Source organism: Nerophis lumbriciformis, linkage group LG26 (assembly GCF_033978685.3).
Source record: "Nerophis lumbriciformis linkage group LG26, RoL_Nlum_v2.1, whole genome shotgun sequence".
Lineage (NCBI taxonomy): Eukaryota > Metazoa > Chordata > Actinopteri > Syngnathiformes > Syngnathidae > Nerophis > Nerophis lumbriciformis.
In genome coordinates, this window is record NC_084573.2 from 12,609,243 (window position 1) to 12,624,127 (window position 14,885).

Here is a 14,885-nt window from a genome sequence, read left to right on the forward strand (position 1 = left end):
ATAAAGTTTATGAGTTTGAACATCAAATATGTTGTCTTTGTAGTGCATTCAACTGAATATGGGTTGAAAATGATTTGCAAATCATTGTATTCCGTTTATATTTACATCTAACACAATTTCCCAACTCATATGGAAATGGGGTTTGCATGTCAGAGGACGGGGGTCGGCAACGTGCGGCTTTCGAGCCACAAGCGGCTCTTTAGCGCCGCCCTAGTTTTGCTTTGGCTTCTCTGTCTTGTCTTGTCTTAAGTTTCTTGAAACCTCTTTTTGCACTGCTTTCCAAAATCAAAACAATAGAATTGATCAACTAACCTCTTAACAAAATTGACAAGAGCTTCTCGACAAGAAGCTCAGGTTCGGGGGAACCTGCCTGTTTGTTGCTGGACACATGACGGAATCTTGGGAGAAGTGGAGGGTGGTGTGCCTGTTGAGGACGTTGAAGGTACACTATATTGCCAAAAGTCTTTGGCCACCTGCCTTGACTCACATATGAACTAGAAGAGCCATCCCATTCCTAACCCATAGGGTTCAATATGAAGTCGGTCCACCTTTTGCAGCTATTACAGCTTCAAGTCTTCTGGGAAGGCTGTCCACAAGGTTGCGGAGTGTGTTTATAGGAATTTTCAACCATTCTTCCAAAAGCGCATTGGTGAGGTCACACACTGATGTTGGTCGAGAAGGTCTGGGCTCTCAGTCTCCGTTCTAATTCGTCTCAAAGGTGTTCTATCGGGTTCAGGTCAGGACTCTGTGCAGGCCAGTCAAGTTCATCCACACCAGACTCTGTCATCCACGTCTTTATGGACCTTGCTTTGTGCACTGGTGCACAGTCATGTTGGAAGAATATATATAATCCCTGGAGCTTTTTCAAAAATGTATGAAAATGGAAAAAGATTAGGGGAAAAAATATATTTTTAGTTTCAATATGGTTTCTGTAGGGAGGACAAACATGACACACACCTTCTTAATTGTTCGAAATCCCACTGTTTACATTAAACATGCTTCACTGATGAAAGTATTCGGCGCGCAACACTTTGTCCTAATTTCGGAAGTCCTTGAACGCACCATAGTTTGTTTACATGTACAACTTTCCTTGATGCTGCCACAGAAAGACGTGTTTTATGCCACTCCTTCTTTGTCTCTGTTTGTCCATCAAACGTTTTATGCTGTGCGTGAATCCACAAGGGTGAGCTTTGTTGATGTTACTGACTTTTGTGGAGTGCTAATCAGACATATTTGGTCACTGCATGACTGCAAGCTAATCGATGCTAACATGCTATTTATGCTAGCTGTATGTACACAATGCATCATTATGCCTCGAATTTTAGGTATATTTGAGCTCATTTTAATTTGTAGTTTCCGTTTCCTTCAACTTGAACACACACATCTTTGCCTTTGGCCATTCTAAGCCAGTCATTTCCGGGAGTTATCTCACCCTCTGAAAAGCCTCGGTTTTAATAATGTTTTCCAATGTGGTAAAAATGTGTGGAATAATATTACATTTCACCATTTCTGTCAACGAAGATTTGCATCAGCCTGCGACATTTTGATAGTAGTCTAATATAGCTAATATAGACACTTACATCTTGTGTTGCCTTCATTATAACACTTATATACCGACAGCCATCAGACTGTGTAATGCATATGTTCCTTTTGACTGTACATGTACTGTAAATGTATTATGTATTTATGTTATTCACATGTGAATAATGCTGTATAATAGACTGTATTTATGTTATTCACATGTGAATGATGCTGTATAATAGACTGTATTTATTATATTCACATGTGAATAATGCTGTATAATAGACTGTATTTATGTTATTCACGTGTGAATAATGCTGTATAATAGACTGTATTTATATTATTCACATGTGAATAATGCTGTATAATAGACTGTATTTATGTTATTCACATGTGAATAATGCTGTATAATAGACTGTATTTACATTATTCACATGTGAATAATGCTGTATAATAGACAGTATTTATATTATTCACATGTGAATAATGCTGTATAATAGACTGTATATATGTTATTCACATATGAATAATGCTGTATAATAGACTGTATTTATATTATTCACATGTGAATAATGCTGTATAATAGACTTTATTTATGTTATTCACATGTGAAAAATGCTGTATAATAGACTGTATTTATGTTATTCACATGTGAATAATGCTGTATAATAGACTGTATTTATATTATTCACATGTGAATAATGCTGTATAATAGACTGTATTTATGTTATTCACATGTGAATCATGCTGTATAATAGACTGTTTATATTATTCACATGTGAATCATGCTGTATAATAGACTGTATTTATGTTATTCACATGTGAATAATGCTGTATAATAGACTATTTATATTATTCACATGTGAATAATGCTGTATAATAGACTGTATTTATGTTACTCACATGTGAATAATGCTGTATAATAGACTGTATTTATGTTACTCACATGTGAATAATGCTGTATAATAGACTGTATTTATATTATTCACATGTAAAAAAAACCTAAGTGTTTATTGTCTATTGTGAACGAACTGTGGTGCTGAATTTCCCCTAGGGATCAATAAAGTACTTTCTATTTTATTCTATTCTATATAAGGCTTTTAATATTTTGCGGCTTTTTATTATGTATTTTTGGTCCAATATGGCTCTTTCAACATTTTGGGTTGCCGACCCCTGTCATAGGATAACGCAAAATGGCAATAACTTATTTGAAGACTGTCTCCTGAATTGGTAAAATTTTTACCAAATCAAACTTGATTGGTCACATGACACTTCGTCTGTTTTTACACATGATGCCCTTTCTGACACAACCCTCCCATTTGTCCGGGCTTGGGACCCGCACCCATCATCACCAACAGCTACTAGTGTGTTCCATTAGACCACGAAGCCGAAAGCCAGACATACTAATAGAAACCAGAACTATATTCGCAGCATGCAAATGGCCTGTAAAATGAAGCAAAATGTCAACAACATAACCAGTGGTAATGTGGTAAAAATAGCCTCCTTTCTCCATTGCTCCACATAATTTATGGGGGTGAGAGAGTTCACCCTTTACAGTAAGTACTTTTTGCTGATAAACACATGAGTTGTTCTGAGAGTGATATTGTAGATCCAAAACAAGTCTTTAGTTTTTCTATCATTCTTCTAAAACAACGCAAAACCAGTGAAGTTGGCACGTTGTGTAAATGGTAAATAAAAACAGAATACAATGATTTGCAAATCCTTTTCAACTTATATTCAATTGAATAGACTGCAAAGACAAGATACTTAACGTTCAAACTGGAAAACGTAATTGTTTGCAAATATTAGCTCATTTGGAATTTGATGCCTGCAACATGTTTCAAAAAAGCTGGCACAAGTGGCAAAAAAGACTGAGAAAGTTGAGGAAAGTTCATCACTTAATTGGAAAATCCCAGAGATGAACAGGCTAATTGGGAACAGGTGGGTGCCATGATTGGGTATAAAAGCAGCTTCCGTGAAATGCTCAGTCATTCACAAACAAGGACGGGGCGAGGGTCACCACTTTGTCAACAAATACGTGAGCAAATTGTCAAACAGTTTAAGAACAACATTTCTCAATGAGCTATTGCAAGGAATTTAGGGATTTCACCATCTACGGTCCGTAATATCATCAAAAGGTTCAGAGAATCTGGAGAAATCACTGCACATAAGCGGCAAGGCTGAAAACCAACATTGAATGCCCTTGACCTTCAATGCCTCAGGCGGTACTGAATCAAAAAGCGACATCAGTGTGTCAAGGATATCAACACATGGGCTCGAGATCTTTCTGTGTGGAGTTTGCATGTTCTCCTCGTGACTGCGTGGGTTCCCTCCAGATACTCCGGCTTCCTCCCACCTCCAAAAACATGCACCTGGGGATAGGTTGATTAGCAACACTAAATTGGCCCTAGTGTGTGAATGTGAGTTTGAATGTTGACTATCTGCGCCACCCCCTGCGATGGAGTGGCGACTTGTCCAGTATGTGCACCGCCTTCTGCCCGAATGAAGCTGAGATAGGCTCAAAACAGCAGCTTGGAATTTGGGACATGCTCTACCTGAGAGAGCATGAGGAGGTTGAGGTGGGCGGTGTTGAGTTGGGGGGGGGGGGGGTGATGGGGGTAGCGGGGGTGTATATTGTAGCGTCCCGGAAGAGTTAGTGCTGCAAGGGGTTCTGGGTATTTGTTCTGTTGTGTTTATGTTGTGCTACGGTGCGGATGTTCTCCCGAAATATGTTTGTCATTCTTGTTTGGTGTGGGTTCACAGTGTGGCGCATATTTGCAACAGTGTTAAAGTTGTTTATACGGCCACCCTCAGTGTGACCTGTATGGCTGTTGACCAAGTACGCCTTGCATTCACTTGTGTGTGTAAAAAGCCGTAGATATTATGTGATTGGGCCGGCACGCAAAGGCAGTGCCTTTAAGGTTTATTGGCGCTCTGTACTTCTCCCTACGTCCGTGTACACAGCTGCGTTTTAAAAAGTCATACATTTTCCTTTTTGAAACCGATACCGATAATTCCCAATATTACATTTTAAAGCATTTATCGGCCGATAATATCGGCAGTCCGATATTATCGGACATCCCTAGATATAACATTTTTACAATTATTTATGGTTTTCTTATGATTTATGGCATTTTTGTCAAATAGCTAAAAATGTATATAATTGGAGAATGCAAAATATGCAACACTTCTAAAATTAGGTTGAAGAGTGGAATATTTGAGGTTGGGAAATAACAGCCTTTGATAGGTCAAGAATTTACGACAACATTGATTTTTTGATACAGTAGACACAAAATATTTTCACAGTGAGCTAGAATGAAAGAAAGCAGGCAGGACTTAGTTGAGTTATTTGAGTTCACGCAAGTCTTTTATATGTATCTGACATCTTATATATAACTGTCCAAGGTCATTCTCATTGCATTTCAGCAGCTTAATGGCAGTTTAACTCATTTACACTCATCAAAGCTCTGAGATGTACGCTCATGTTGCCAAGTAGTGGTTAAGGGGCGCAATTACACCAAAACAATATTTTCTTATTTTTCAAATTTGCAAGAATGAGATTAATTCGGTGTTTATTGAAAACGCGCAGTGATGTACCAGGATTACAGTCTGTTAAAAATAGAAGTTATACTGGGAGTCAGAGTGTTCTTAGGAGAAAGTGTGTATACTTCATATTTCCTATTCTAACAATGTTGCAATCAAATCAAATAAAAAAAACTCTAACCTTCAAACTGAACACATCAAAATAATCCCCTCGATTCCCACCAAAAAACGGTATAATTTACTGGATTACAAAGACAATATAACTGTGAAGGGGGGCGTGGCCTGCGGGCCTGCCGCGGAACGGGGTGTTGCCAGGACCGGCCTCGAAGACAGCGACAGGTGCGTAGATGGCCCAGGTGGGCCTTGTTATCTAATCACCTGTCGCCTTTATTAGCAGCAGCCGTGATGAGACGAGTAGTCGGGGTTGGAGGTGCTGCTGAGCGGACACAGCAGACCAAGACACTTTGCTGAAAAGCAAAAGCCTCTGCACCTTTTTTACGAAAATAAAACAGTGTTATACCCTGAAATTCCTGGCTCTCCTGGCAGAGTGTGGTGGTCTGAAAAACCCACTCGAGGGCAACCTCTAAAATAACATACATTCGTAAACGTGGATACATATGCAAAAGTGCAATACTATATTGCACTTTTATATATTTATATGTACAGTAAATCTATTTACATCTGCACCTTCTTTTGTAAATGCAAACACTCTGCACCTTATTGCTCTTTTATCCTGCACTATAAGGAGCTAATGCAACGAAATGTTGTTCTTATCTGTACTATAAAGTTAAAATCTGAATGACGATAAAAGAAAGTCTCTATATCACATAGGGCAGTGTTTTTCAACCACTGTGCCGCGCGTAAGATATTGTCTGGTGTGCCGTGGGAAATGATGCAACTTCACCTAATTGGTCCAAAAAATATATTTTGCAAATCAATAATTATAATCTGCTAATAATGTGCCGTTGTCTAGTGTCTGTGCTGTGTAGAACTTGGCAGGGTAACCATGTAAAACTCCATATCAGTAGGTGGCAGCACACATTGCTTTGTAGAAGTCGGAACGCATCAAGGATGGTTTGTTGTGATCCCAATATGCAGAGCACAGCGGGAGACAGCGTGCAGGTAAAAAGGTATGTAACGCTTAAACCAAAAATTAACAAAAGGCAAGTCCCGCTAGGAAAAAGGCACTGAAGAATAGGGAAGGCTATGCAAAACAAAAGTAAAACTGAACTGGCTACAAAGTCAACAAAAACAGAATGCTGGACGACAGCAAAAACTTACAGCATGTGGAGCAGAGACGGCGTCCACAAAGTACATCCGTACATGACATGACAATCAACAATGTCCCCACAAAGAAGGATAGCGTACGCACAACTTAAATAGTCTTGATTGCGAAAACAAAGCAGGTACAGACAATAGCGCTCAAAGGAAGGCGTGAAGCTGCTACAGGAGAACACCAACAAAACAGGAAAGGTCACCAAAATAACAGCGCAAGACAGGAACTAAAGCACTACACCCAGGAAACAACAACAAACTCAAAATAAGGCACAACAACCTGGTGGAGTTTAATTTTTTAACCTTTTCTGCTGGTGGTGTGCCTCTGTATTTTTTTTTATGAAACAAATGTGCCTTGGCTCAAAAAAGGTTGAAATAATAATAAAGGTTAACTATCATTAAATCACAAATAAGTTACAGTAATTCTTTCCCTCACTTCTTTTAACCTGAAAATAGCATGCAAAAGAAAGAAACTAATCAAGACAAATAAAAAGTAGAGGGAAGAAAATAAAAAGCCAAAAATGGTGAGTGGAAAAGGGGAACCGGCTCGCTCCACGGAGGCCCTTGTGGCTCAGTTTCCAAGAATGCATCCTGATAGAGGGTGGTTAATGACAGGCAGCCCAGGCCACAGTGACATCGAAAGAGCGGGAGCAAAGCCAGGACTCAGATGCCCCCTCTCATTAGGTTTTGCTGCACAGCTGGCCCCACCCGCCCAGAGGAGACTACGAGAGGGTGGGTGTGCTGCCTACCATCCATGGCGACGACTGCACGGAGCCTAGTAGGATGGTAGCGGGTCATTTTTGCAGCGCAGTGGTGGTTTCATATTCCAGACTTGCCAGACTCTGATCAGAAGTCGTGTGTGTTGTCATAATGGAAGCCAGGTGAAGTAGTCGTATACACCAAGAGACATACTGCCCTAACATTGTCATGTCCAGTACAATTTTGCACGTTCCATCAAAGATGTTAGAACTCTTTACAGGCCCAAACTATTGTAGAAATTGATAGATTAGAGATGTTGCATGCCACGGTTAGGTGGCCGCTCAGAGGGCGCTCACTTTCCAACAAGCCGCAACCAACCATAACCCGCCCTATTCCTGGTACGGCAGCAGGCACACAGAAAAAGGACAACAGTTTTAAAAGATGTGTGGAAAGGCGCTGATTTCACGCATCCGATATATTGTAGCGAGCATGGCATCTGGCATGTACAGTGCAGGCCAAAAGTTTGGACATACCTTCTCATTCAATGCGTTTTCTTTATTTTCATGACTATTTACATTGTAGATTAGAGATGCACGATAATGGCTTTTTTGCCGATATCCGATATTGTCCAACTCTTAATTACCGATTCCGATATCAACCGATACCGATATATACAGTCGTGGAATTAACACATTATTATGCCTAATTTTGTTGTGATGCCCCGCTGGATGCATTAAACAATGTAACAAGGATTTCCAAAATAAATCAACTCAAGTTATGGAAAAAAATGCCAACATGGCACTGCCATATTTATTATTAAAGTCACAAAGTGCATTCTTTTTTTTAACATGCCTCAAAACAGCAGCTTGGAATTTGGGACATGCTCTCCCTGAGAGAACATGAGGAGGTGTGTGGGGAGTGGGGCGGTAGCATATTGTAGCGTCCCGGAAGAGTTAGTGCTACAAGGGGTTCTGGATATTTGTCCTTACGGTGCGGATGTTCTCCCGAAATGTGTTTGTCATTCTTGTTTGGTGTGGGTTCACAGTGTGGTGCATATTTGTAACAGTGTTAAAGTTGTTTATACCGCCACCCCCAGTGTGACCTGTATGGCTGTTGACCAATTATGCTTTGCATTCACTTGTGTGAAAAGCTGTATATATTATGTGATTGGGCCAGCACGCATAGGCAGTGCCTTTAAGGCACGCCCCCAATATTGTTGTCTGGGTGGAAATCGGGAGAAATTCGGAAGAATGGTTGCCCCGGGAGATTTTCGGGAGGGGCACTGAAATTCGGGAGTCTCCCGGGAAAATCGGAAGGGTTGGCAAGAATGACTGGGAGACGCAACTGCTCTGTACTTCTCCCTACGTCCGTGTACCACTCCGTACAGCGGCGTTTTAAAAAGTCATAAATTTTACTTTTTGAAACCGATACCGATAATTTCCGATATTACATTTTAAGCATTTATCGGCCGATATTATCGGCAGTCCGATATTATCGGACATCTCTATTGTAGATTGTCACTGAAGGCATCAAAACTATGAATGAACACATGTGGAGTTATGTACTTAACAAAAAAAGGTGAAATAATTGAAAACATGTTTTATATTCTAGTTTCTTCAAAATAGCCACCCTTTGCTCCGATTACTGCTTTGCACACTCTTGGCATTCTCTCGATGAGCTTCAAGCACACCTGTGAAGTGAAAACCATTTCAGGTGACTACCTCTTGAAGCTCATGTTTTCAGTTATCTCACCTTTTTTTGTTAAGTACATAACTCTACATGTGTTCATTCATAGTTTTGATGCCTTCAGTGACAATCTACAATGTAAATAGTCATGAAAATAAAGAAAACACGTTGAATGAGAAGATGTGTCCAAACTTTTGGTCTGTACTGTACATAAGCCGTGAATCCTTTTATTCAGGTCGCATGCAATTTTTATTTTTTTATTTTACTCCCCCCAAAATAATACAAAAGAAAACATTTCAATAAACAAAAATAAAGAAAAAAAAAAGATTTATTTGTTAAATCTATTCCCTCAAACCACCATTGGTAACATATGCTAGCAGTTGGTGGAGTTATTTCCCCTCCTCCCCGTTTAGAGCCAGTGACATACAAATAGCTATTTTTAAGACACTCAATTCAAGCCAAGTTGTAATTACATTTAAAAAGTGTGATTCCTGCGGCTTTGCAGGGTTATTGTATTCCTGTGCCTTGCTCGTGCTGCAAAAAAGCGTAATGCAAAATGTGGCATGTATCTACTCAATGCTTGCACGGCAACTTTGATAACGGCCAGATAAAACAGCAATTATATCTGGCTTATGTTTATTTAGTGAGTCAGTGTTTCTGGAATACGTACAAATGTTCTGCCTTAGCTTTTAGTACTCAAATATAAACTTCACATAGCACATACTCGTAGTTCCTTAATGTCTCTGAGGAATTCTGCATGTTGCAAGACGAGCACATAGGACCCATGTGAGCCAAACATCAAGTAAGACTAGAGATGTCCGATAATATCGGACTGCCGATATTAACGGCCGATAAATGCTTTACAATGTAATATCGGAAATTATCGGTATCGGTTTCAAAAAGTAAAATGTATGACTTTTTAAAACGCCGCTGTACGGAGTGGTACACAGACGTAGGGAGAAGTACAGAGCAGTTGAGTCTCCCAGTCATACTTGCCAACCCTCCCGATTTTCCCGGAGATTCCCGAATTTCAGTGCCTCTCCCGTAAATCTCCCAGGGCAACCATTCTCCCGAATTTCTCCCGATTTCCACCCAGACATCAATATTGGGGGCTTGCCTTAAAAGCACTGCCTTTGCGTGCCGGCCCAATCACATTATATCTACGGCTTTTCACACACACAAGTGAATGCAAATGCATACTTGGTCAACAGCCATACAGGTCACACTGAGGGTGGCCGTATAAACAACTTTAACGCTGTTACAAATATGCGCCACACTGTGAACCCACACCAAACAAGAATGACAAACGCATTTCGGGAGAACATCCGCACCGTAACACAACATGAACACAACAAATACCCAGAACTCCTTGCAGCACTAACTCTTCCGGGACGCTACAATATACACCCCCCGCTACCCCCTACCCCCGCCCCACCTAAACCTCCTCATGCTCTGTCAGGGAGAGCATTTCCCAAATTCCAAGCTGCTGTTTTGAGGCACGGTAAAAAAAATAATGCACTTTGTGACTTCAATAATAAATATGGCAGTGCCATGTTGGCATTTTTTTCCATAACTTGAGTTGATTTATTTTGGAAAACCTCGTTACATTGTTTAATGCAGTGTTTTTCAACTAGTGTGCCGTGAGATAGAGTCTGGTGTGCCGTGGAAGATGATCTAATTTCACCTATTTTGGTTAAAAATATTTTTTGCCAACCAGTAATTATAGTCTGCAAATGATGTGTTGTTGTTGAGTGTCGGTGCTGTCTAGAGCTCGGCAGAGTAACCGTGTAATACTCTTCCATATCAGTAGGTGGCAGCAGGTAGCTAATTGCTTTGTAGATGTTGGAAACAGCGGGAGGCAGGGTGCAGGTAAAAAGGTGTCTAATGCTTACATCAAAAATAAACAAAAGGTGAGTGCCCCTAAGAAAAGGCATTGAAGCTTAGGGAAGGCTATGCAGAATGAAACAAAAACTGAACTGCCTGAAAAGTAAACAAAAACAGAATGCTGGACGACAGCAAAGACTTACTGTGGAGCAAAGACGACGTCCACAATGTACATCCGAACATGACATGACAATCAATAATGTCCTCACAAAGAAGGATAAAAACAACTGAAATATTCTTGATTGCTAAAACAAAGTAGATGCGGGAAATATTGCTCAAAGGAAGACATGAAACTACTACAGGAAAATACCAAAAAAAGAGAAAAAGCTACCAAAATAGGAGTGCAAGACAATAACTAAAACACTACACACAGGAAATAAGCAATAATCTCCAAATAAGTCAGGGTGTGATGTGACAGGTGGTGACAGTACACCTACTTTGAGACAAGAGCTATAGTCATGCATGCTTGGTTATGCTTTAAAGTCATATCCAACAATTGCGACGACGACTTTTTACTGTCAACTGAGTTTCGTTTTTTAATGATTTCTGCTGGTGGTGTGCCTCCGCATTTCTTCAACGCAAAAAATGTGCCTTGGCTCAAAAAAGGTTGAAAAACACTGGTTTAATGCATCCACAACAAAATTAGGCATAATAATGTTTTAATTCGACGACTGTATATATCGGAATCGGTAATTAAGAGTTGGACAATATCGGAATATCGGCAAAAAATCCATTATCGGACATCTCTAAATAAAACTGAACCTCAATTACCTCTAAAAAGGTCAAAACAAGTAGTGAACGATGAAGTAATCATTCTAAAAGACACTTACTCTCTCGGATGTTGTCAAAGGTCCACTGGTCACTCTTGAAGAAGGGATGACGTTTTATCTCCTCCACTCCTGTGCGGCCCAGACGAATCTCCCTGCACAGATCGGGAAGGTGAAGCAATCAGACTGCGAGTACCTCCCACCATCATCATCATCATGTCATCAGAGCTACTGTTCAGTGGACTGACCACTAGGCGTGAGCCATGGTGACCAGCATGGACAACCACATGACCACAACCACCTCCGAAAACAGATGTTCGGTCCTCTAGCTAAATCAACTATTGCACTGAGCTGCTTCCTTCTGCACCCCTCCGAAAACTCGACCTACACTTTCTCTCCCCCTAACCCCGCTTTTTCCTCCCTCCTCCACTGCTGGGTGCACAGCCGGAGGGGCGCGGCAGCCTGGCCTTGCCACGTGTGGGACATTCCAAACTCAGAACACACATAGGCGGGAAAGGGAGAAGAGGGATCTTTAAAACCCCTGAAGGTATAAGAAAAAGGGCAATGGAAACATGACCACAATTGAAGAAAAAAGGTAGGATGAGGAGAGGATTTTTGATTGAGTGAGTGTCACTGCAGAATTTTTTTCACCTGTGGTGAGAGAATGGCGAGCGAGAAAGTAAATAAACAGAGTGAGGAAACCTGAAAGGCTCCTCTGTATTAAGGCAGAAAGGGTCTTGTTTGAGCCTACTCGGAGAGGGGGGCGGAGCTACTAATGTAAATAGGAAGTGGTCCCCTTTAAGGGCGAAAGGGCTGGTGAACAAGCAAGACGGTACACACTCACGTTACTTTTAACGCTCTTGACAAAAGTGGACTTGTGTGGTCTCCTAATCATTATCAGGGATGTGAGCACACTTTGAGACAAAAAGAGGAAAATTGAGAAAACAAAAACTAAATTTATGTCAGCACTAATTGCTGCAACGCAAACCCCGAAAGAAACATTTGAAAATCAAGACTGCATTTCTTGCAATTGCAGGTGCATTTCTACTCTATATTTCTACCAACCTCTTTTGGCGGACTCTTTGACACTTACAGTATTTTCCGGACTATAAGGCGCACTTCAAATCCTTTTTTTCCCCTTAAAACTCGACAGTGCGCCTTCTAACCCAATGCGCCTAATGTACGGAATAATTCTGGTTTTGCTTACCGACCTCGAAACAATTTTATTTGGTACATGGTGTAATGATAAGTGTGACCAGTAGATGGCAGTCAAACATAAGAGATACGTGTAGACTGCAATGTGATGGCAATATGACTCATGTAAACAACACCAACATTTTAAATGTCCATCCATCTTCTTCCGCTTCTCCGAGGTCAGGTCGCGGGGGCAGCAGCCTAAGCAGGGAAGCCCAGACTTCCCTCTCCCCAGCCACTTCGTCCAACTCTTCCCGGGGGATCCCGAGGAATTCCCAGGCCAGCTGGGAGACATAGTCTTCCCAACGCGTCCTGGGTCTTCCCCGTGTCGGACGTGCCCGAAACACCTCCCTAGGGAGGCGTTCGGGTGGCATACAGACCAGATGCCTGAACCACCTCATCTGGCTCCTCTCCATGTGGAGGAGCAGCGGCTTTACTTTGAAACCCTCCCGGATGACAGAGCTTCTGATCCTATCTCACTATGATGTTAGATCCACTATGGACTGGACTTTCACAATATTATACTAGACCCACTCGACGTCCATTGCATCCAGTCTCCCCTAGAGGGGGGGGTCACCCACATCTGCGGTCCTCTCCAAGGTTTCTCATAGTCATTCACATCGACGTCCCACTGGGTTGTGAGTTTTTCCTTGCCCTTATGTGGGCTCTGAACCGAGGATGTCGTTGTGGCTTGTGCAGCCCTTTGAGACACTTGTGATTTAGGGCTATATAAATAAACATTGATTGATTGATTGATTGATCTCTAAGGGAGAGGCCCGCCACCCGATGGAGGAAACTCATTTCAGCCGCTTGTACCCGTGATCTTGTCCTTTCGGTCATAACCCAAAGCTCATGACCATAGGTGAGGACGTAGATCGACCGGTAAATTGAAAGCTTTGCCTTCCGGCTCAGCTACTTCTTCCCCACAACGGATCGATACAGCGTCCGCATTACTGAAGACGCCGCACCGATCCGCCTGTTTCATTGAAAATATAGAACATTACACACAGTACCCCAAAATCTATCAAAATGTTTTAGTACGACTTCGGTAAGTTATGAAGCCGCACCGCTTGATGGATTGTACTGTGCTTCAACATAGGAGTATTATTATGGTGTGTGTATAAGGTAAGACATATTATCTGCCGTATTATGCAAAATATGGCAGATATTATGCAAAACAAACTTTTCTTGCTTTCTGGTAACTGCTGATCTGTATTTGGGATCTGCATAAGTCCTGAAAAATTGCACGCATCCGCCTTTGTAGTCCGTGGCGACACCGTAGTCGATGAGCTTCTTATTTTTCTCTATCTTCTTGTTATGTGACATTCATCCTCCGCTGTTGCCATTTCTAATATAAAGTAGTGTAAAGTTCTTACTTATATCTGTCAGTAAACCCGCCATGAAAGCGGTAAAACATACTGGTGTAGTGAGTTCACATTGCATGTGGAGTTATGTACTTAACAGAAAAAGGTGAAATAACTGAAAACATGTTTTATATTCTAGTTTCTTCAAAATAGCCACCCTTTGCTCTGATTACTGCTTTGCACACTCTTGGCATTCTCTCCATGAGCTTCAAGCACACCTGTGAAGTGAAAACCATTTCAGGTGACTACCTCTTGAAGCTCAATGAGAGAATGCCAAGAGTGTTCGAAAAAGTAATCACAGCAAAGGGCGGCTATTTTGAAGAAACTAGAATATAAAATGTGCTTTCAGTTATTTCACCTTTTTTTGTTAAGTACATAACTCCACATGTGTTCATTCATAGTTTTGATGCCTTCAGTGACAATCTACAATGTAAATAGTCATGGAAATAAAGAAAACGCATTGAATGAGGAGAAGGTGTGTCAAAACTTTTGGCCTGTACTGTGTATACAGGGAGCACATGCACATACACAAAAGCAGTCCTAGAGAAGCAACTAACAATTTGTAATCAATATACATTTAATAATAGCCAACATTAGCTATCTAGATTGCTTTCATTAGCTGACAACACACAAAGTACAGGCTATGTACGGGCGTAGTTTCATCATTACGTGCTGAAAGCCGTAAGAGGGCGGAATATAAAGCTTAAAACACATTTGAAAGTTAGCGCCTTCGAAGCATCAGCGTAAAGGTCACATACAGTCCCTCCAATCCCTACTTGTGTGCTGGCGACTCAGGACATTAAATAAACTATCAACATCACCTTCATTCTGATCAACTATGTCTATTGTGTGGAATTCATGATGTTGATGTGTCTTGATTAAAATTGGCATGCACTCCCTAGCTGCAGCCAGCAGAGGTGCTGTTGTTTCAGTCTGAAATAAATTGATGCAT

At 41.1% G+C, this 14,885-nt stretch overlaps 1 protein-coding gene across 1 annotated transcript in view; it reads right to left on the reverse strand.

Annotated features, from left to right (window-relative positions):
• The window catches only part of LOC133623885 (rho-associated protein kinase 2-like), a 123,120-nt gene that overhangs the window by 64,189 nt on the left and 44,046 nt on the right, over window positions 1-14,885 (reverse strand). Inside the window, exon 8 of the mRNA XM_061987352.2 lies at window positions 11,439-11,530. Coding sequence (XP_061843336.2) covers window positions 11,439-11,530 — 92 coding nt within the window. The remainder of the gene's footprint in view (window positions 1-11,438; window positions 11,531-14,885) is intronic.